This window comes from Trichomycterus rosablanca, chromosome 15 (genome assembly GCF_030014385.1).
Source record: "Trichomycterus rosablanca isolate fTriRos1 chromosome 15, fTriRos1.hap1, whole genome shotgun sequence".
NCBI classification, from domain to species: Eukaryota; Metazoa; Chordata; class Actinopteri; order Siluriformes; family Trichomycteridae; genus Trichomycterus; species Trichomycterus rosablanca.
In genome coordinates, this window is record NC_086002.1 from 19842981 (window position 1) to 19864501 (window position 21521).

The following is a 21521-nucleotide window of genomic DNA, read 5'->3' on the forward strand; positions in this document are numbered from 1 at the left end:
GTGACTTTCATCAGCACTGTAAATAGAACAGGTAGTAAACATTCATTTACAGTCAGAAGGGTGTGAGTTTGATTCTCATCTTGTTTTTGATGCTTACATTTAGATTCTGCTTTTCAACATTGTGCCTAAACTACAACTACAAAACCTGCCAGATTTAAGCTAGACATGTTGCTGTCAGCCTCGTTAGTGCAGTAGGTAGCGCGTCAGTCTCATAATCTGAAGGTCGAACACTGGATTAGGCACAGTAACTAAACTGGTCCCTCAAAGGCCTTGCCCCGTGCGTGTGAGGATCGAACTCACAACCTAAATGTAAGCATCAAGAACTGGATGAGAATCAAACTCACACCCTTCTGACTGTAAGAAGACTCTCTAATCGTTCAATTTACAGTGCTGGGCTTAGATTAGGCACACTAACTAAACTGGTCCCTCAAAGGCCTTGCCCCTCATTCATTTTCCCTCCGTTTCAAACTCACAACCTTCAGATAATGAGGCAGTTGAGGGACCAGTTTAGTTGCAGCCCAGTTAGCAGGCTGAATAGAACAGGTAGTGACCATACATCTACAGTCAGAAGGGTGTGAGTTTTATTCTCATCCAGTTTTTGATGCTTACATTTAGATTCTGCTTTTCAATATTGTGCCTAAACTTCAGCCGAAGAAACGGTCGAATTCCGATGTCTCCACATGTTTTTGTCTACCCATGTTGCTGTCAGCCTCGTTAGTGCAGTAGGTAGCGTATCAGTCTCATAATCTGAAGGTCGTGAGTTCGATCCTCACACGGGGCAAGGCCTTTGAGAAACCAGTTTAGTTACAGTGCCTAATCTAAGCCCAGTTAACAGACTGGTTTCATGTTATTTAGTGACTTTCGGTATTACGGTATTGCGGTATACCGCGGTATTTAAAAATGGTGACGGTATTTAAAAATGTGAAGCACCAAATTTCTGCTTCAGGTCTACCTTGATAACGGAGACTTCAAGACCCTCGCGCATCCACAGTAAGGGAGTGGTGGGAGTAGTGGGAGTGGTAGGCGGTTGGAGCTCACTGATTGGTTGTGGGGGTGCTCACTTTTTGAGGTGATAACACAAAAACTAGGGAGCTCTCTACATAGGGTGTGTTGAAACACCTAGTGAGCTGCCTTGCTCCCTTACTGCCTTTATAGGCAGCTGCCTCAGTAGAGAGGATTCTAATGAGTCAGTGACTTATCATAAGGCAGGTTATTCGAACGCGCTACTTAGATAGCGGTTCCATCAGGTTTTGCTTGCTAAGCTAACAGTGAGCACCTTGCCATTCAAAATTTTGTTGTTGAGAACAAAATAACATAAAAATGATCAATGTAAATCAAAATTATTATCCCATGGAGGTCTGGATTTGGAATCATACTCAAAATCAAAGTGGAAAATCCAATTACAGGCTGATCCAACTTCAGTGGAAATTCCTCAAGACAAGTTAAAATGAGGCTCAGTAGTGTGTGTGGCCTCCACGTGCTAGAGGTAGCATGAGACAGTGTCTACAACCCACAGAAGTTGCTCAGGTAGTGCAGCTCATCCAGGATGGCACATCAATGCGAGCTGTGGCAAAGAAGGTTTGCTGTGTCTGTCAGCACAGTGTCCAGAGCATGAAGCAGATACCAGGAGACAGGCAATACACCAGGAGATGTGGAGGGGGTCGTAGGAGGGCAACAATGCAGCAGCAGGACCGCTACCTCCTCCTTTGTGCCAGGAGGAACAGGAGGAGCAGTGTCAGAGCCCTGCAAAATGACCTTCAGCAGACCACTAATATCCATGTTTCTGCTTAAACTGTCAGAAACAGACTCCATGAGGGTGGTATGAGGGCCCGACGTCCACAAGTTGGGCTTGTGCTTACAGCCCAACACCGTGCAGGGCGATTGGCATTTGGCAGAGAACACCAAGATTGGCAGATTTGCCATTGGTGCCCTGTGCTTTTCACGGATGAGAGCAGGTTCACAGTGAGCACGTGACAGACTTGACTTGAGTGTGGAGACGCCGTGGAGAATGTTCTGCTGCCTGCAACATCCTCCAGCATGACCGGTTTGGCAGTGGGTCAGTAATAGTGTGGGGAGGCGTTTCTTTGGAGGGCCGCACAGCCCTCCATGGGCTAGCCAGGGGTACCCTGACTGCCATTAGGTACCGGGATGAGATCCTCAGACCCATTGTGAGACCATATGCTGGTGCAGTGGGCCCTGGGTTCCTTCTGATGCATGACAATGCTAGGCCTCATGTGGCTGAAGTGTGTCAGCAGTTCCTGCATGATGAAGGCATTGATGCTATGTACTGGCCTGCCCGTTCCCCAGACCTGAATCCAATCGAGCACATCTGGGACATCATCCACCAATGCCACGTTGCACCACAGACTGTCCAGGAGTTGACTGATGCTTTAATCCAGGTCTGGGAGGAGATCCCTCAGGAGAACATCCGCTGCCTCATCAGGAGCATGCCCAGGCATTGTAGGAAGGTCATACAGGCAGGTGGAGGCCACACACACTACTGAGCCTCATTTTAACTTGTCTTGAGGAATTTCCACTGAAGTTGGATCAGCCTGTAATTGGATTTTCCACTTTGATTTTGAGTATGATTCCAAATCCAGACCTCCACGGGATAACAATTTTGATTTACATTGATCATTTTTATGTTATTTTGTTCTCAACGCATTTCACTATGTGATAAATAAAGATTTTCAACTGAATATTTCATTAATTGAGATCTAGAATGTGTTAGTTTAGTGTTCCCTTTATTTTTTTGAGCAGTGTATATAACGGCTCCCAGAGATGCGACTCGGTTCATTTGAAAGAGCTGTTCATTAGAATCGGATCTGATTTTCAATATTGTACCTAAACTTCAGCCAATGAAACGGTCGGATTCAGATGTCTCTGCAAGCTGCTGTCAGCCTCGTTAGCGCAGTAGGTAGCGCGTCAGTCTCATAATCTGAAAGTCAAGAGTTTGATTCTCACACGGGGCAAGACCTTTGAGGGACCAGTTTAGTTACTGTGCCTAATCTAAGCCCAGTTAGCAGACTAGTTTAATGTCATTTAGTGACTTTCATCAGCACTGTAAATAGAACAGGTAGTGAACATTCCGTGCAGTGCAATGGGCTGGATCACGCTATCAAATAATTTACTCCAAATTGAGGTGGGAATGTCAATGTTGTAAAATCTCCTCCTGATTGTGTACAGGGCTCTACGAGCTTTTTCTTTTAGTGCATTCACTGCCATGCTGAAACTCCCAGATGCGGTAATGATGAGACCAAGGTAAGTGTACTGCATTGTGTGCTCCAGGGCAGTGTTGCCCAGGGTAAACTGGTGCCTGTGTTCCTGACATCTAGATTTTTTTTGGAAGATCATAATGTTTGTTTTTTTTAGATTTACTGATAGGGCCCAGTTCTGGCAGTACTGCTCCAGCAGGTCCAGGTGCTGCTGTAGCCCATGTGTGCTGGGGGACAGCAGCACCAGGTTGTCTGCATAGAGCAGGAATTTTACTTCCCCATCCTGCAGAGTGAGTCCGGGGGCTGCAGACTGTTCCAGCTGCACCGCTAATTCATTTATATAGATATTAAACAGTGTTGGACTCAGACTGCAGCCCTGTTTCACTCCTCTTTTTTGAGTGAAGAATTCTGTATGTTTGTCGCCAATACTTACAGCACATTTGTTACTCGAATACATTGATTTGATTATATCATACACTTTACCCCCGATTCCACTCTGTAGGAGAGTGTAATACAGCCCTTCGTGCCAAATAGAATCGAATGCCTTCTTAAAATCTACAAAACAGGCAAAGATTTTTCAATTTTTGGATTGATGTACATGTTTGTTAATCAGGGTGTGGAGAGTATAGATATGGTCAGTGGTTCTGTGATTTGGTAGGAAGCCGATTTGATTTTTGTTCAGGACATTGTGTTCGTTAAGGAAAGAGAGAATTCTGTTGTTTAAGATGCTATTAAACACTTTCCCCAGATTACTGCTCACACAGATGCCTCTGAAATTGTTAGGGTCCAATTTGTTTCCACTCTTATGGATTGGGGTAATAAGTCCTTGGCACCAGATGTCAGGAAAACATCCTGAGCTCAAGACCAAGTTAAATAGTTTGAGCACTGCCCTCTGCAGCTCAGGAGTGCTGCTTTTATGCATTTCTGTTCTGATGCTGTCCGGGCCACTGGCTTTTTTAGATTTTAAAGATTTAAGTTGTTGAGCCAATTCTTCTTGTGTTATAGGATGATCAAGGGGATTTTGATTGTCTTTTATGGAACTTTCTAGTAGATGTAATTTACGTTTGATCACTTCATTGTTGGTATTTAGGCAGTTTGGGGGGATTTCTTTGTAAAGATGTTCAAAATGTGTTTTCCAAATTTCTCCATTTACCATAAGTAGGTCCTGTGTTTTGGTTGTGCCTAAACTATTCCACATTTCCCAGAACTGATTTTGTTGAATTGAGTCTTCAAATTCTCTGAGAGTTTTGTTTGTATGGTTTATTTTTTTCACTTAAACTGATTGTTTATATTGCTTTAGGCATTCACAATATTTCTTTCTCAGATCTGGATCATCTGGCTGTCTGTGTTTTAGGTTTGATAGTTTTCTTAGTTCCTTTCAGAGAGTTCTGCATTCTTGGACAACCCATTTCTCGTTCTCCAATTGTTTTGTTTTCCATTTTTCCTTTCGGCCATATTTGCTGCTTTTTGAAAAATACTGATGATTTCTTTGACAGTGCGATTAACATTGCTTTTGTTTTTTTCAAAGGTGGTGTTATTAAAGTTATCAATTTTGTTAGATATAGCAAATGAATTTAGTGCATGTGTGAAGTTTTCATGGCTGTCCAGGGCCCATCTGAAGGTCCTGTGAAGCGGATACATTTTACTGGGCTCTGCTGTTGTCTGATTGGGTTGGTTTGACATTTTAAGATATACATTAATTTGGTTATGGTCTGATAGGGGAGATTGCTGCCTGACAGTGAATGCATTAATAGTGCTGGGTTCTACGTCAGTGATTGCATAATCAACTACACTAGCTCCCAGATTTGAACAATATGTAAATCTCCCCATGGAGTCCCCTCTGGTCCTGCCATTAAGTATGTACAGGCCTAAGGCTCGGCAGAGATGCACTAACTCTTTACCAACTGTGTTTACAATGCTGTTGAGGTTGTTTCTATCTTTGAGGTTAGGTGTGGGGTACGGAAGGCTTTGGCCAAACACATGTTTGTTGCCCTGTGGATCTATATAATCAGGCTCAGTTCCTGTTCGAGCATTAAAATCTCCACATAACAGTACATTACCCTGGGCCTGAAAGTGAGTAATTTCTATTTGGAGGTTGTTTAGGTACTCCTCGTCGTAATATGGGGATTCTATTGGAGGAGTGTGGACAGCACAAAGGTATATGTTTGTTGCTGACAGGCCAATATTTTTATGGAGTTTCAGCCAACAATGTGATTTCCCTAATTTTACCATTGAGATGTGTTTGGCTAGGCCTGTTCTATACCACACTAAAATTCCTCCAGAATCTCGTCCACGGTGGACTGTGTTTAATTTGAGTGAGGGTATCATAATCTCACAGTATCCTGAGGGACAGTGGGTAGGAGTGTCTTTACGGCACCATGTTTCTGTTAAAATAAGGATGTCTACATCCTCAATGTTCTTTAGGAAGTCAGGATCTCTACTTTTCCCTCCGAAGATTGAAGAGTGGAGACCCTGAATGTTCCAGCAACTAATGTGGAATGAGCGCATTAAATATGTGACTTATCAAATAAAAATCTAGATCAGCTTGTCTAGTGGGACAAAACAGAGGAAATATCTAAATTGTTATAGTGCAAACATGATTGTATATTTGAGCTTACTTTGTAAGAAGTCTATTACACAGGTTGTAGAGCATCTCTCCTAGTTCCGTTGTAGTAGAAGGCAAAGCTCTAGCTGGGGGAGGAGAAGGCTGTGTCACTGCTGCAGCGTAGCTCTTTGGCCTTTTTTGTGTAGGAGTCTTCTTCTTAGTGGATTCTCTTTCCATTTCCTTCCTGGTGGTGTGGTGTGGTACAGCAGGTAATGTTGTGGCTGTGGGGAGCTTCACAGGTGTAGGGGAGATTGTAGTAGCCCGGGGGGCTGGTGGGACTTGAGGTCTGCTATGCCTTCTAGGTGACAAATGTTCATACCTTGGTGCGTACAGTGCTGGTGGTCTGGGGATTCCTGGTCTTGTTGATGTGGTGTTGCGGCCCAAGGCGACATCTTTAAGGGTCTTTGCAAAGATCCGTACACTGTCCTTGTGTAGATGGAGTCCGTCGTACATGTCATGTAGGGTGATGGTGGGATGATTTGCCAGATATACATTTGGTAGAGCAGTACATCTTCTGTTGATTTCAGAATTGAGGCTATAGATGATGTGTGGGGGTGTGTCCGATCGTGGTAGCAGGGTGGAGATGACAATGTGGCTCTCTGGGAACTCCTTGCTTGCTTGCATGGCCATTCTTCGAACTGCCTCAGCGGTGTTACTATGCAGTGTATGGAGGTCATTGGTGCCTGTGTGGATGATGATGTGCTGCGGTTTGCCAAGGGTTTCTTTGTTTAGGAGCCGGTGTGCCTGGTCAGTGGTGCTACATCGCTTTGCTGTCACTTGGTGTCCAGGGAAGAGCTTCTGGGGATCCAGAAATTTTCCATTGGAGTCCATTAACATCACTACATGTGGCCTCTGTTCTGTTGTGTTGGTTGTGATGGTCTCAGGGGTAGGTGGGGACTCTGCTGCTGGAGGTGTCTGACTGTCATTTTCCGTTGTTGTATTTTTTATATATGATAAATTAGAGGGGGTAAGTACTTCAGTATGTTCACCAGTTATGTCTGGGGTGGCACTGTGTGCATTTGTGTGATTCATATTTGTTTGTATGTCGGTGGGTGTGCTACTGGAGGTTAAGGCATAATGTTTGAGTTGTTGGAGCTTTTCTGACAGATCTTGTATCTGCCTTGTCAGGGTCCTTTCTTTTATCATCTCATTGTCTTTAAGTTTTGCCAACTGTGCCCGTAGACTGAGGTTCTCCTGTTGAAGCTCTTTCAGGCTTTCTCTAAATTCTGTCATGCAGGTCTGGTTTTCTCTCTTTAGCTGTTGGAACTCCTCTCTCAGCTGCTGAATTGGGTTGCTGGTGGCCTTGTCTGAAAGTCTGGCCTTTGTAGATTCCTTAAACTCAAAAAAGTCCAGTTCAAGCAAAGCGAGGTTTTCTCTCAGCTGTCTTTCTGAGGGGGAGGGGGGTGGGGTTGAGGTGGAAAGTGTTAATGGTGTATCTTGGCTGTCCTCCTCACAGTCTGCGTTGTTCACAGTAGCACCTTCACCCTCTATTTCTGCTTCAGACTTAAGCTGGGAAAAGATCTCCTCAAAAGAGCCCAGGCTGAGTTCGTTTCCTTGGATTAACACTGTGCCTTTGGTGTAGTAGGTTATTGTGAGTACAGGATTGTCAGTGTCCAAATTTCCATCTTCACACACAGTGATTCTTCCCCCTCTGCCAATGCCTTTCTTGTGTAGAAGATCAAGTTGTTTTTTATCCTCTTGCCATTCAGGTGGATGAAGTCTGCATACAAGGTGTCAGGGTTTTCTGCTAGAACTTGTTCCTTGTGTTTCTTTTTTGCCTGGGCACTCTTACATTTAGCAGGGTACTCCAGCTCTCTGCTCTGGGTATGCCTGGTTGCCATGGTGACAGACGTTTTTGTGTATTCCAGCTGCTGCAGGCTCAAGGGGGGAGGACTTCTGGAGCCTCAGGTAGATCAAGGTGTTAACTACTAGCTAGTCAAGCTAGGGATTCTTATGTTTGAGATAGTTTTAAAGTTTAAGATTTTTCAACAGATTTTAAGCAGGTTCTTCAACTATGCAGCATACCTTGCTTTAGTATATCTTGTCCTTATGTGTCAAACGTTTTCTTGTTCTCTCCTTGACGTTTTCTCCTTGTTCATCTGTCCTGCTGTTGTCCACTGGAGTCCAGACTCCACATTCAGTTTGTCCTCTTTGTTGAAACTTTGGTTATATTTTTGATGTTTTTGGTGGATTAGGTCAAAAAAATAAATAAAAATTAGAAGAGAAAGTTGTTTGTAGTCTTATATCCATTTTTTAAAGTTTTCTTCCTCTGTTTGTCCCACTTTAGGATCTAGTTTTTGTTGATATTTCAGGAGCTCATGTTATCTGTGACCTCTCTCTCTCTCTATATACATATATATATATGTATATATATATGTATATATACATATATATATATATGTATATATATGTATATGTATATATATATATATATGTATATGTATATATATATATATATATATATATATGTATATACATATAAATATATATATATCGTGATTTAGGTTTGTGTATACTGCAGTTGCCATTTTTTTATAGAGACATTGTATTGTAATGTATGTAAATCGTTATTTAATAAAAGCAGTCATTTTCCATGTAACCTGATTCTGTTTTCTGAGGGAAGGATTGGCAGACAGGGTGGGATAGGATGGGGGGATACTGGTAATAAGCCGAAACTGGGCCGAGTCAGGTACTTACGGCATACATCTGGCTCAAACTAGGCCGTATTATGGCTTGCCGGTCGAGGGCCGACTCATTTGAGCCGTATCTCAGCCGTAACACTCGGCCGAGTCCGGGCCGAGTTATTCCCAGACTCGGGCCAGAAATATCGGGCCGCGCTGCGGCCGTGATTCACAACCGAGACAACGCCGACTCGGCGCGCCGGCATCGGGCCGACTGGTTTTTTTCCGGCATGCACGATTCGGGCCGCTTGTGGGCCGATACAATTTTGCTAGCTGGGAAAGGGCACTTTTCTCATCCAGGGCAAAAGGACAGGTGCTTGACTGTGCCGGTATTACTTGCACAATATTGCAATTTCAAAGTTTGTGCATGTTTAGAAACTTGAAAAGAATTAAAAAAATATTCCTATGGTAAAGTTTGCTATGTAAATACTATTATCAAAAGCTTTGTAATGTTTTTAAAGCGCGAATATCCGTTTTGCGTCCAATCTACACTGGATAGTTCCGTAGAATCGGTTCGTTGAATTGAACTCGTCAAGGAATCGACTCTTCGTTGTTTTAGAGTGGAATCGGTACACTGACTCAGATCAACTCTTAGAATCAAACCAATTATCATTATTAGTTGTTATGAGTTTTATTATTAAATATCTACTTTTAAGAACTTTTTAAATGTAATGAAATATCTAAAATGATGTCAGACACGTTTCTGATTTCATGAAATGATTCGGTGATGAACACGTGACCGGTTCTCAGGTTGTTAAAGGCAGCGCCCTTAGTAACCGGCTTCAGTAGTGTTTCCGCCTTTCTGCGAGATAGGCGTGTTTTTGAGCGCTCCACAAGTTTCTCTTTTCACAGCTTATCTACAGTACAAAACCACATGGACCTTGGCAAATTCCTGCCTAAAATAACTGAGGGAAGTCTCAGGAAGGTGGCGTGCGCGGCTGGCGTGCTATTTTTGACTTCAGCCGGCTTGATTTATTACCGGCGTTGGCGCAGAACCAACCCGCCACCTGAGCTCTCTCAGCCGGCCACGAATGGTAAACAACCCCCCACCTGGTCCATTAGCTATTAGCCGTTAGCTAATAGGCTTTGTGCACTTTGGTTGGCCAAAATCAGTTCTGTACCCGACACTGATAGATAAATGTATTAATTAATTAATAAAACAACGAATAAATGAGTGATTTGTCGTAAAAAGCAACTTTGTATCCAGATTGTAACATAAACACGAAGTGTTTCAAAACACACCTGATGTCGCACACCCTACGGTCGATTTCTAAACATGCCCTTTTTCAGAACACGCATTATTTAGACGATACATTATGAATCTGTATAAATTCTCCACTTGCTTTAACAATGTCTGTACCACGAATAAATGGATACAAAAACAACATGAATGTATTTATTATTTGGTTTTATTATAGACTACGAAGATAGACTGGATGAGACCAGTGATCTTCAGGTATGTTTAATGTAGGATAAACCCATAACACTACAATTAGATCGTATGGCTTTATATTTACTTTGTGAGTGTGTGTGTGTGTGTGTGTGTGTGTGTGTGTATATGCATTTTTCAGGTCGACATGCCAAACTGGCAACTGGTGGCCACTGACCCGCTGCCCACAGAGGAAGCCGTGATTCCGGTAGTATTTCTTGTGTTTTAGGTTCGGGATGGGAGAGATGTCATGGTCGTTACATCTGACACATTGTTAGTGAATGGAAGCGTTGTGGTTTAATGGGAGGCCCTAAATGGACATGAATTCAAAACTCAGTCGAGGCCCAGTGATGGATCAGGGTCCCTCTCATCTCTAATTTGTATTGTTCAGATTGTTTGATGTGTGCTATGAAACTGTTCTGAAGATTGCTGATCTTTGTGCTGTCATTTTACAGCATTCTGCCAAATGTGAAGTGCAGAGCACATGCAGATTCATCCGGTTCCTCTCAACCGAGTCTTGCCGTTCTCAGTCTGAGGTATTCAAATATGTTGCAGTGTTGCAACTGTGACACAAACGTATCATCCAGTTTACGACCACTAATCTAGGCTTTTATGTTTGTTTCACAGTCAGTGCAGCTCAGACGTCACTTTGTAGGTGTGGTACAAGGGGCAGAGATCCAGCAGTGGTGGTTCACCATTGCCGAGTCCTGTCGTGTGAATCATCTGGTAAGAGAAGATTGTTTACATCATGCTTCATTTTAATCTGATGAGAATGTGTGTGTGTGTGTGTGTGTGTGCGCAGTTGTAGATTTCCAAGTTGACGTTGAAATATTCTTTTGCAGGGTCTCCCTTACTACACCAGCAGTGAGGTTTCTTTCACTGGCATACAGGTGAGAGCTGGTGTCTTATCGTGTCCTTAAACATTCTGAAAAGTGCAAATTTGTCTACATCTGTCTGATCTAATTTTTCCCGCCAGAGTATTTCTGGAACGGTCACCGCACTCGTGTCCTGTCACCACTTGGAGACCCTTGTGAATGTCCTGCTGGCTGACCGTGTGGTAAATTCATGACACTGCCCAGACGTGATGCATTTTTGTCTCCGGTTTGTCCAACATGTTGACCATAATTTCCCTTCGGGGATTAATAAAGTACTCAATCAATCAATCAATCAATTTGTTTTATTCTCAGCAAAGCTTCCACGAGGTGACCAGGGACTGCAGGCAGCTGTGGGCCGACGGACAGGAGGACGCCGCTCACTGTGTGGAGAACTCCAGCTTTCACACACCGGACATGGATTCCGAGAGCGACTCCGAGGGCAGCGACGAGGGCAGTCTTTCTCCCGAGGAAAGCGAGGTGTCTTTCATCAGGTCAGGATCGTCCTCGGGTCATTTTAGTGGTATTTGATACATGACCGACTAAGTTTCACAGAAAGATCCATTCTAACCTCGTTCTTAGCTGCCACCTCAAGGACTGCGGCATCTCAGAGGTCGCCCTGAAGCTGCCTGCAGTCGGTGAGGCGTTCTCCGTGAGTACACCCTGAACCTCTCCCGTCTCTCTGATCACCGGACGTTGCCACACTTACAGATTTCCTCGTGTTCTGACCTTGTGCTTCATCTCCTGTTCAGACCCTGTTGACCAGCGTTCACCTCCAGAATTAGCTGTTTGTGAGCGGCAAAGAGCTGGTGATGCACCTAGCAGCCCTGAACAATCGGGTGACTGATCTCACCGGGTTACCTGAAGCGGTCACCTAAAGAAACAAAGCAGTGTGTATTAAGAATGCGATTCTTTTTTGGACAGGATGTGCTGGAGGTGCAGCTTTCCTACGAGGCTCTGATTCACTTCCTAAAAGGAGCAGCCAATCGGAGCTCAATCGAGCTGGAGATGTCCGAGATGCAGGTAAAAAGAAAGGCTTCTCTGTATAGGGGTACCTAAAGCCCCCCGAAGTTCCACAGCTGGATTGATATTGGATTGTTCTAATACTTTTTAACGTTTCTCATTTCAGCTGCACTTGAACTTTCTCGATGTGCTGTACGAACTCGTCGTCTTCGGCTGGTTCACTTACGACTCTGCACCCGAGTTTGTGAGCGACTTATCGGCAGCTTTGACCTCGTCCTATGATCATTCTCCATTCGAGTGGCCATAAAGTAAAAGTGTCTTATTCTTCTTGCCCAAAGATGGATGGAGGATTCCTGGATCAACTGTTTAAGCACATCATGAGTTTGGACCCGGAGATCTGGGAATTTTCAGCTCAGCGGTGCTTGGCGGTTTTTCAAGTACTTATCCAACATCTCATTTCACCCCACGTTACACACGGTGAAGGAGAGTTTGTATTATCACTGATATCATGTTGGAAATTTGTGTTTTTTAGTTTTTTGTTAATAGGATCAGATGACTGAATTCCTCCGAGTGGTTTTCTCGCAGCCACTAGAGCTTTATGAAGATCCCAAAGGCCTGGCTCATGTGGTGCTGGACCTTCTGAAGCGGCACGTCCAGCAGATGCTGAAGACCACGAAGAAATACTGAGCAACCCTTTAATCTCAAATCAAATCCAATCAAGGTTTATTTGTCACATGCATAGTCATACACAGTACAACTGGCACGCACGCACACACACACACACACACACACACACACATATATAATGTTCTTGTTGCTCAGGTTTCTCAAAGGTGGTAAGTATGCCATTTTTTATCATTTTTATAATGAAAATACACTAACGTTATTCGTGCTTCTCTTTCACAGGTTAATCAGAGTATTTTAGAGCTCTTTTGTCAGTTTCATTTCCACTGATAATCATAATGCTTGTAAGATATTGAGTGTGATTCATGTTAAGTTGTTTATGAGTGATAGTATTTTGACAATAGAAATGAATTATTTAGAGATGTGTTTTGGGTTTAAAGCATTTTAGTACGTACCTTTTTTATTGCAGACTTGTGTATTGTTTGTTTATTAGGGTCTTAACGTCATGTTTTACACTTTTGGTCACATTACACAAGGTTCTTCACTTCCCACGAGTTTATATCAAACACAGCGCTGGACGACTGAGTGTCTCCAATTCACCTCACTTGCATGCCTTTGGACTGTGGGAGGAAACCGGAGCTCCCGGAGGAAACCCACACGGACACGGAGAGAACATGCAAACCCGGAAGCAGAAAGGACCGCCCCAGCCGGACCTTCCTGCTGTGAGGCGACAGCGCTACACACTTTGCCACCGTGCCGCCCACTCGTGTATTGTGTTTTTAATTCTTAGTTAAATGAACTGCTTTTGAATCAATGTTTGCCGTGTCTCATTTTTATTCACAAAATGTACAGTTACATTTTAGATCACATTCTGATTCTACAAGCCCAAAGCAGAAAGAGTTGGGACAGTGTGGAAAATGCATATCAAATACAAACACAGAGCTCCTCACATTTATTTTGACTTGTATTTCATTGCAGACAGGATGAGCCTGAGATATTTCGTGTTTTGTCTCGTCAACTTCTTCTTTTCGTTCATGACTAAACGTCCATTCGTGCATTTCAGGCCCGCAACTCAATCCACATTTTGTACAGCTGAGAACGTACGCATATAAAGAGAAATGATCAAAATGAGCCTTTAAAATGGACCCATTTTGCCCAGCAACATTCGAGGAAACCAGTCACTACAGTCAACCTGACCCAAACCACAGGGTCGGATCTCATGTGACAACAACGCTTTTCACAAAAATGATTTTGTTCATGCAAACATGCACTGATAAGTGAATCTGACACTGATCTCCTAAAATTCTAGTCCAGTGCTCAACAGAAACACATTTTCCATGCTTTTAAAAAGGAGCAGCACATCACCGCTGTCTAAAACCCCTTTACTGGCAGCAACACTTGTCTGTCCAAAGATCTCTCATTGTTCTGTACACCCAGGAAAAAATTTACTGTGAAATTTCATAGTAAAACTGTGAAATATTTTACAGTTCTACTATGGAGTTTTGATGGCAATTTGGCCACTTCATGGTTCTACTGGGAAATTTCATAGTCATCTAGTTCCACTACAAACTAGCACAGTTCGACCATGAATTATTTTACAGTTCTACTATAAACAATTTCATAGTAAAACTGTAAACCTGAGTCTTTTACTGTGACCTTTAACAGTTTCACTGTAAACTTGTTAAACAGTTTTACTCTGAACTTGGTTTACTTTGACTGTAATTACTGTACTTTGACATCAATTATACAATACAACACAATGTACAGATCTCACAACTCAGAATTGTATCTTTGGCTCTTTGACATTTATTTTGCCAGGCTGAACAGCACAAACAAAGATAAACACCCAACTGTGATCAAATAATAGAAACTTAAATCTGTATCGATGAATAACTTAGAAAAAGAAAAACGTTCATGTTCAATCGAGCACAGCACTGTTACAGTGTTTTATGATAACTTGGAACTTTTCTCACCAAGAGCCAATCGGTGTGACTCGTTGACCCAGTTCGCAGGTGTGAATTGGAGTTCAATCGACTGGGAGGGACGTGCTTTATGAATGGCTGACCAACTGGTGTGAGCTCTTTTGTTCCATTTATGAAGCACTTCTCTATTTTTGTCCTAAGGTGACTAAAAGTGACGCTGCGTCTGAAACGCACCGCGGGTGTTAATAATTGAGATTAGAGTCGTTTCATAGACAGCTCCAAGTCGCCTGCGTGAGGAATACACGTTCACGTCTGTAACAGTGGCCAGTGTTGCCAGATTTGTCATCGGCAGGTTTTCGAGCATGCCACTAATCATTCATGACCACTGACTTGTCAGATATCAGCAGTAATTGGACTGCTTTAATGTCGTTGGACTGCTTTAATGTTGTTGGACTGCTTTAATGTCGTTGGACTTCTGAACGTCGGCTGTTTTTCATGAGCCAATCTGGCAACCGCGTCGAAATGCCAACTGGAACGTGTTTGAGGTGAGAGAGCTTCTAGTTCCTTCTAACACTTTACGTGCCCATAAACTAGATCATTTTTAAATCTGTCTGATTGCTGTTTGTTTCTTGCTTACTTGCAAAATCAATTTGTGCAATTTGAATGATTTTCGGACGCTTATAGGCTCCCACTACACTTAGCCTCTACACTGTACAATCAGAGGACTACATGTCCCACAATGAGCTCTACACTGTTAGACATTTCAAAGCGTTTTTACAATAACTTACTGGCAACACTGTTCCATTCAAATTTACAGTACCATAACTGTGTTTGACTTTTACAGTAACTTGATGTTACTGTAATTGCATTTTACAGTAACATCACAGTAAAAACTTGGCTTAACTGTACAGTACTGTAATTATTTGTTAAATTCTTATTATTTAATGATACATTTTAGAAACTCTGTACATTGTACTTATTTTATTTATAGCTTACACAATACTACTATTTAATCCACACAGGCAATTATTGCAACATATCAAATTGTTTATTTAAATCACTGCAAATGCTTAAAGCACTTTTAACAAAAACGTGTACAAAATGTCCTTAAAAACATTATTACTTTCATTCATGCAACTTTCAAAATACATTTAAAACAACACATTTAAAAGAACACAGTGTGCATTAGCTTAACATGTACAAAATTCGTGTTCATTCATATTACAGAAAACACTTTTACTGTTGAATAATTCAGTCTTGAACGCATAGTACAACAATGAACAATGAATGTAGGTGAAGTTACATTAGGAATAACACATGAGCTTCAAAAATGCAGGGTTACAGAAACACAGACTTAACATGAAATGAACCGTGTTCCTAGGTAGGCCCTAGGTAGCAAACGTAGTGAGGTGAACCACCTCTCAACCTGCAACCTGCTTTGTTCTTTTCCATTAACAACCCATTCAGCATTGTTCACCTGTAATCACAGAAATAGAATATTTAACAGCTCTGTGCAATTCAGTACGGTATTCTCAAAATAAATCTAATCTTTCTGAAAAATTACAATGTTTTGTAAGGATCCTGTGGCGACCGTTAAACGATGTCACAGTTAACAGCGTCGCAGGTCTTATTAACAATTAATATTAATAATGAACAATTATTAACTTCAGCTCAGCTAATGTTAACCTCTGACTGATGTTATAAACAGCATGAGAGGGATCACCACTATCCACAGATTAGCTACTATGCTAGCGCTGTGGTGTGGTAAATTTTCCTAAACTTTGCTCTTGACCACAACAGGTTCATAAAGACAATGACTAACGTATAGCTTTTAAACATGAAACTCACAGTCATTTGTGAAATGGAACGTTTACTTGTTTTACTTTGGATAAAATTGCCATGATGCAGTGTAAAATGCTGTTATGTACTGTACAAACTATTTACAGTATTTTACTGCGTGGTATGTGGTTAATAACTGTAGAAATTACAGAAATGTCTAACAGTGTACCCCTTTTAATCTGGTGTTGTTCAGTGTTTGCCCTCCAGGCGATGACGGGCTCTCTCTCTCTCTCTCTCAAGCTGGGAAGTTTAACCATATGGTCACCACCTCGGCCTAAGTGAATGAGTGTGTCATTGGCAAGTTTTCGAGCATGCCACTCCTCAGACATCAGACATCATCAGTAAGTGGACATATTCTGTAATGTGGTGAATCGTGCATGTCACTGTGTGTCACTAGTACAACCTGTAGCGCTTATAAAGCTTTTCTCCCTCCTGCTCTTTTTAGACGCTCCCTTGGTTTGTCCCCGCAGATGAACGTCGCAGTTAAGGAACCGCATCAGCCAACAATGAACCGAGATCATTTTCACATCTGTCTGATTGCTGTTTGTTTCTTGCTTACTTGCAGAATCAATTCGTGCAGTTTGAATGATTGTTGGATGTTTATTGGCTGAAAACGAGACGAAAGAAGCTCGGACATCAGGCGAACATCCAGTGGAAAACTTGGCGGCATGACAAAGGAAATCTTCTTCGGGATGAAATGGCAGCACACACTTCATCCAGGAGCCTCCAGCTGTGCGTCTCTCTGTACATGCAGATGCTGAACCTGCAGTGCAGGTAAGTACGAGTTTATAGTTGTGCGCCTGATTTGTTCCAGACAAAGTCTTTGGTTTTCCTAAAAGACATTGTCCACCTCATTTCATATGTGTAATGTTGTACAGGTGTTGTTAACGTGTACACCTGACGTTCTATACATGCTTCTAGTTCTTATAAACTCCACATGACATTTCAAACATTTATAGATGTTTAGGTTATTTACATATAGTCATTTAGTTCTTTATTTGGAGTAGGATTATGTGACAATCCAGCATCAGATCTCTGTGGTGTAACGTTAACACGTTTACTCTCCGAGTAAAAGCTCCAGGTTCAAGGCCTGGCGGGGAAAGACCTGGTTTGCCTAAGAGTTTGTTGTTTCACTTAAAAGTCATGCACATTAACAAACTAACTCTTACATACATACACACACACACACACACACACACACACACACACACCAGTTAAAATGATAAAGTATTTTACATAATTCATTGTTCACTGAAGAACCCTGATACAGATGAAGTTCTGCTAATGAGCAGTTCTGATTCCACAGTTAGATAGACATACCACTGCATGTGTGTGTAATGTGTGTGTGTGGTGTGTGTTTAGGTGTGTATGTGTATGAAGCAACAGTAAGTTACCTCAGTTCCTCTAGGTTACATTGTGGATCCTCCTCTAGATCCTTGAGCAGTTTTACTCCTGATTCTCCTGGATGATTGTGGTTCAGTTGCAGTTCTCTCAGACGTGATGATAGATTTGATTTCAGAGCTGAAGCCAAAGCAGTAAAACCTTCATCTGTAATACTGCAGCTATTTAACCTGCAGAAGAAAATCATTTAATAAAAAATCATACATCATCTTCTCCTAACTCCTCCTCCATCTCCATTAAGATCCACAACCAGACATCATCACTGAGAAATCTTCAACATGTAAAACTATTCTATTATATTAATGATAAAGTGTTTTATCTTGTGTGGGAAAATGAGTAAAATATCAAACTCATACACACATCAATAACGTATGAATGATCTTCTGTATATACAGTGTGAAAGTGAAGATCTTACTCCAATATCTCCAGTTTACAGTGTGGATTCTCCAGTCCAGCAGAGAGCAGCTTCACTCCTGAATCCTTCAGTTTATTGTAACTCAGGTTCAGATGTTTCAGACTGGAGGAGTTTAAACTGAGAACTGAGGACAGAACTTCACAACTTTTCTCTGTTAGATTACAACCAGCCAACCTGGAGAGGAATAATCATGTTAATGTATGTTAATTATTACAGTAAGTCAGGTGAACAAGTTTAATCTCTCAGAAACTTACTGCCTGATTTGCACATGAAAACAGCATCACTCCAGGGTGTTTTCACTATACTCGGATTGTTTCCCACCATGCCCCTTACCAGGATGAAGTGTTTAATGTAACTGAATGAGTCCTGATGTATAAAACTTTGTAATCATTAAAAACCTGAATTGATTCAACAAATTAATTTCAGAACAATAAACTGCCAGCTATTCAGAGCTAAATTGCTAGGACAGAGCTGAGTTTCTAACAACCACAAGAACTGATAAATTTTGATTAAAATCTCTCAGTCTCAGGATCCTGAATCAGCAGTAGAAGTTTTCTGGTGCTCATGCTGCTGTGGAGTTGATCAGAGATGAATATAAACATGACTTTTGACAAACTCCATAAAACGTCTACTAAAGTTCAGTTTTTATTAAATTTATGCTTCTGAGTGAAACAGATCTTCTGTATCTACAGTGTGAAAGTGAAGATCTTACCCCAGTATCTCCAGTTTACAGTGTTGACTCTCCAGTCCAGCAGAGAGCAGCTTCACTCCTGAATCCTTCAGTTTATTGTAACTCAGGTTCAGATGTTTCAGACTGGAGGAGTTTAAACTGAGAACTGAGGACAGAACTTCACAACTTTTCTCTGTTAGATCACAATTCCACAACCTTGAGAGAAATAATCAGATCAGACTGCATTGCAGATAAAAGTGAAAGCAGTTGAACCGATAAATCAACCAATAGCAGGACTGATCTACTGTACTGATTTACAAAGGGGAGGAGCTTCACATTTCTACACAAAATAGTGGAAGCGCTAACTATAGCCGTGTAGTGACTGAGAATTAATACAATGTTACTCACTGATTATAAATGACAACTTGATTTTTGTCTCCATCCTAAAACATAGATGAGAGTGACTGTGTGTGTTTGTGTGTGTCACCAGGGTATGTTCCTACTTTCTTGCAAGTGTTTTCGAGTAGCACTGGATCCACCGTGGTCCTGACCAGTATGAAGTGGTCTAATCATTTGATCTAAATTAAATGTACATTCCATAATTACTCACTATTTTACTCTGTAAATGTTTCACTCTCACTGCTGTATTTCTGCACAGCACGACTGGGAACTAATAATTATCAGGAAGCTCTACGTAGAAACTGCTGTTACTAACATTTAGGGTTAGAGGTACAAATACTTCTGCTCCTGCTTTCAGGTGAAATTCCACATTCTGTATAAAACTAGTGCACGAGTAAACATGTAATTTACACGTCATGTTTATGTAAACTGAGTTCTGTTTATTCCACGTCTGATTCATGATACTGTCGTATAGCAAAATTATATGATTATTATTGCCAGTGGTGTATAAAGTATCTGAAGTCCATACTTGAGTAAAAGTACAAGAATCTTATTGGAAATGTACTTTGATAGAAGTAAAAGTCATTTTTTAGAATATTACTTAAGTAAAAGTCTAAAAGTATTTGATGTTTAATGTACTTATGTATCAGAAGTAATTTTCTGATATTAAATGTACTTAAGTATTAAAAGTAGAAGTACAAGTAAATGCTGTATAAACAGAAGCAGAAAAATATGAAAATTGTTCTTTTAAGCCTGTAAACCACCTTAACAATTAACCTATTTTCTTCCTTCCATCTGCTTTATATAATCTTGTTTGGGCCAGATCTACTCCCTGTTTGGCATGTGTTAAACAAATATTGGTACTATTACTTTAAGAAAACACTGTTTCTAACTTTAAGCAGCAGCTGAAAAATCATCCATTAAAAGTTGAAAACTAGAAGAAACAAAGAAATCATTTTTTAAACATTATTTTCTAGTTGAGACCATTAAAGGGTTAAAGATGTGCATTTTCCTCAACACCGTGAATCTTTCCTTTGCCAGTGTAATACAGAAGTTACAGAAATATTAGTTGGCACAGGAGTTTTTAAAAATGATGGACGTGTCTTCATGAGTTTTGCACAGAATTAATTCCAAACAAATTTAGTGAAACGTCTTTTTTGTGGTTTAAATGTAATGGAAAATGGAGACTAGATATCTGAACAATGTTAAAGCTATCAATAAGCAATAAAAACAATGATGCAACAGATTTACTTTTTACATCTGTTACAGGGAGTGGGTGAAGGCAGTGGACCCAAGTGCAGAGTATTTATTGTGTGTTTGTATTTATTTATGATTATAATAAAAATAAAGCGTGTAACTAACCAATCATGATGAATATGGCTTTATATGTATTTAATGGTTAAATAATAACAGGGACAGTGGTGAGAATAAGTGTTGCGCGATTCGGCTTGTGCCGGATTCAAACTACTAACCCGTAGCGTTAGAGCGCAGTGACTTATCAACGCGCCACTGAGCCAGACATGGAGAAAAGTGGAGAAAACGCTACAAAAGGCGGTGAGAAAATAAAGGCGTGAAACAACAAACAAAAGAGACGCCTACAACGCTTGCTCAAAGGAAAGTTTTCAAAACTGAAACAAAACTCAAACTTCCCCCACGCTCCCGTGGAGAAATACCCTTATTCTCTTTCGAAAATGTGATGTGCTTGTGTGACAATACTAAATAATTAAACAAAAGAGGAGAAGTGAGCTTCCTCCTCGTACAGCTCAGCAACCTCCCTTTACTTTTCTTTTGATTTCTACTAGGCTATTTTATTTTCTGTTATTTTCCTTTCTTTCCTTTTGTTTTCTGTTATTTCCCTTTCTTTCCTTTTTCGCTTCCTTTCTTTTCTTTTCTTTCCTTTTTCTCCTTTACATATACACACCTTACCGTTCACACTGAGGTAACGGTGCGACGCTGGCTACTGTCTGACACCGGGTTTGAATGCAGTGCCGCACAGCTGAGCCTGGTTGGCGCTGATTGCCGCTGATTCTGGGGATTGGAGTTCTGACGCTCCGATCCACCAGCTCTTCCCCTGCACCGCCCAGGCCCCCTGCTGGCAGCTGATATCAGTGTGTTTGGTGAGGTTATTTCTGTGTCTTTGGGTAAATGTTGGGAACTTGGGGTGTCTTTGGGAACTTTCGTTTGCACTTGCACATTAATGTGTTTAACTTACTTATCTAACTTACAAGTGCAGATTCGCCAAACCTGTGTGCAGTCTGTCACACATCTCACATCATTTAGCTAAAAAATCGTTTTATTTTGAAGCAACAAATAACGAATTTGCCTAAGTCAAATGTATCAAAGTAAAAGTAAACATTTTCTTTGGGGGATATACTCCATTTAAATACAAATACTCCAAAAAACTACTTAAGTACCGTAATGAAGTATTATTACTTCGTTACTATACACCACTGATTATTGCAGTGTTTTCATCAGAGTAAAATTCA

The 21521-nt window shown here is 41.3% G+C and overlaps 1 protein-coding gene and 1 non-coding gene across 2 annotated transcripts in view; one reads left to right on the forward strand and one right to left on the reverse strand.

Annotated features, from left to right (window-relative positions):
• The window catches only part of LOC134328694 (NACHT, LRR and PYD domains-containing protein 3-like), a 235750-nt gene that overhangs the window by 205585 nt on the left and 8644 nt on the right, over positions 1 to 21521 (reverse strand). The window contains exons 7-9 of the mRNA XM_063009872.1: positions 18679 to 18852; positions 17967 to 18140; positions 17545 to 17721 (exon numbers count right to left, since the gene is read on the reverse strand). Coding sequence (XP_062865942.1) covers positions 17545 to 17721; positions 17967 to 18140; positions 18679 to 18852 — 525 coding nt within the window. The remainder of the gene's footprint in view (positions 1 to 17544; positions 17722 to 17966; positions 18141 to 18678; positions 18853 to 21521) is intronic.
• Positions 709 to 781, forward strand: trnam-cau (transfer RNA methionine (anticodon CAU)). Its single transcript has one exon. It is a non-coding gene; the product is annotated as a tRNA-Met (tRNA).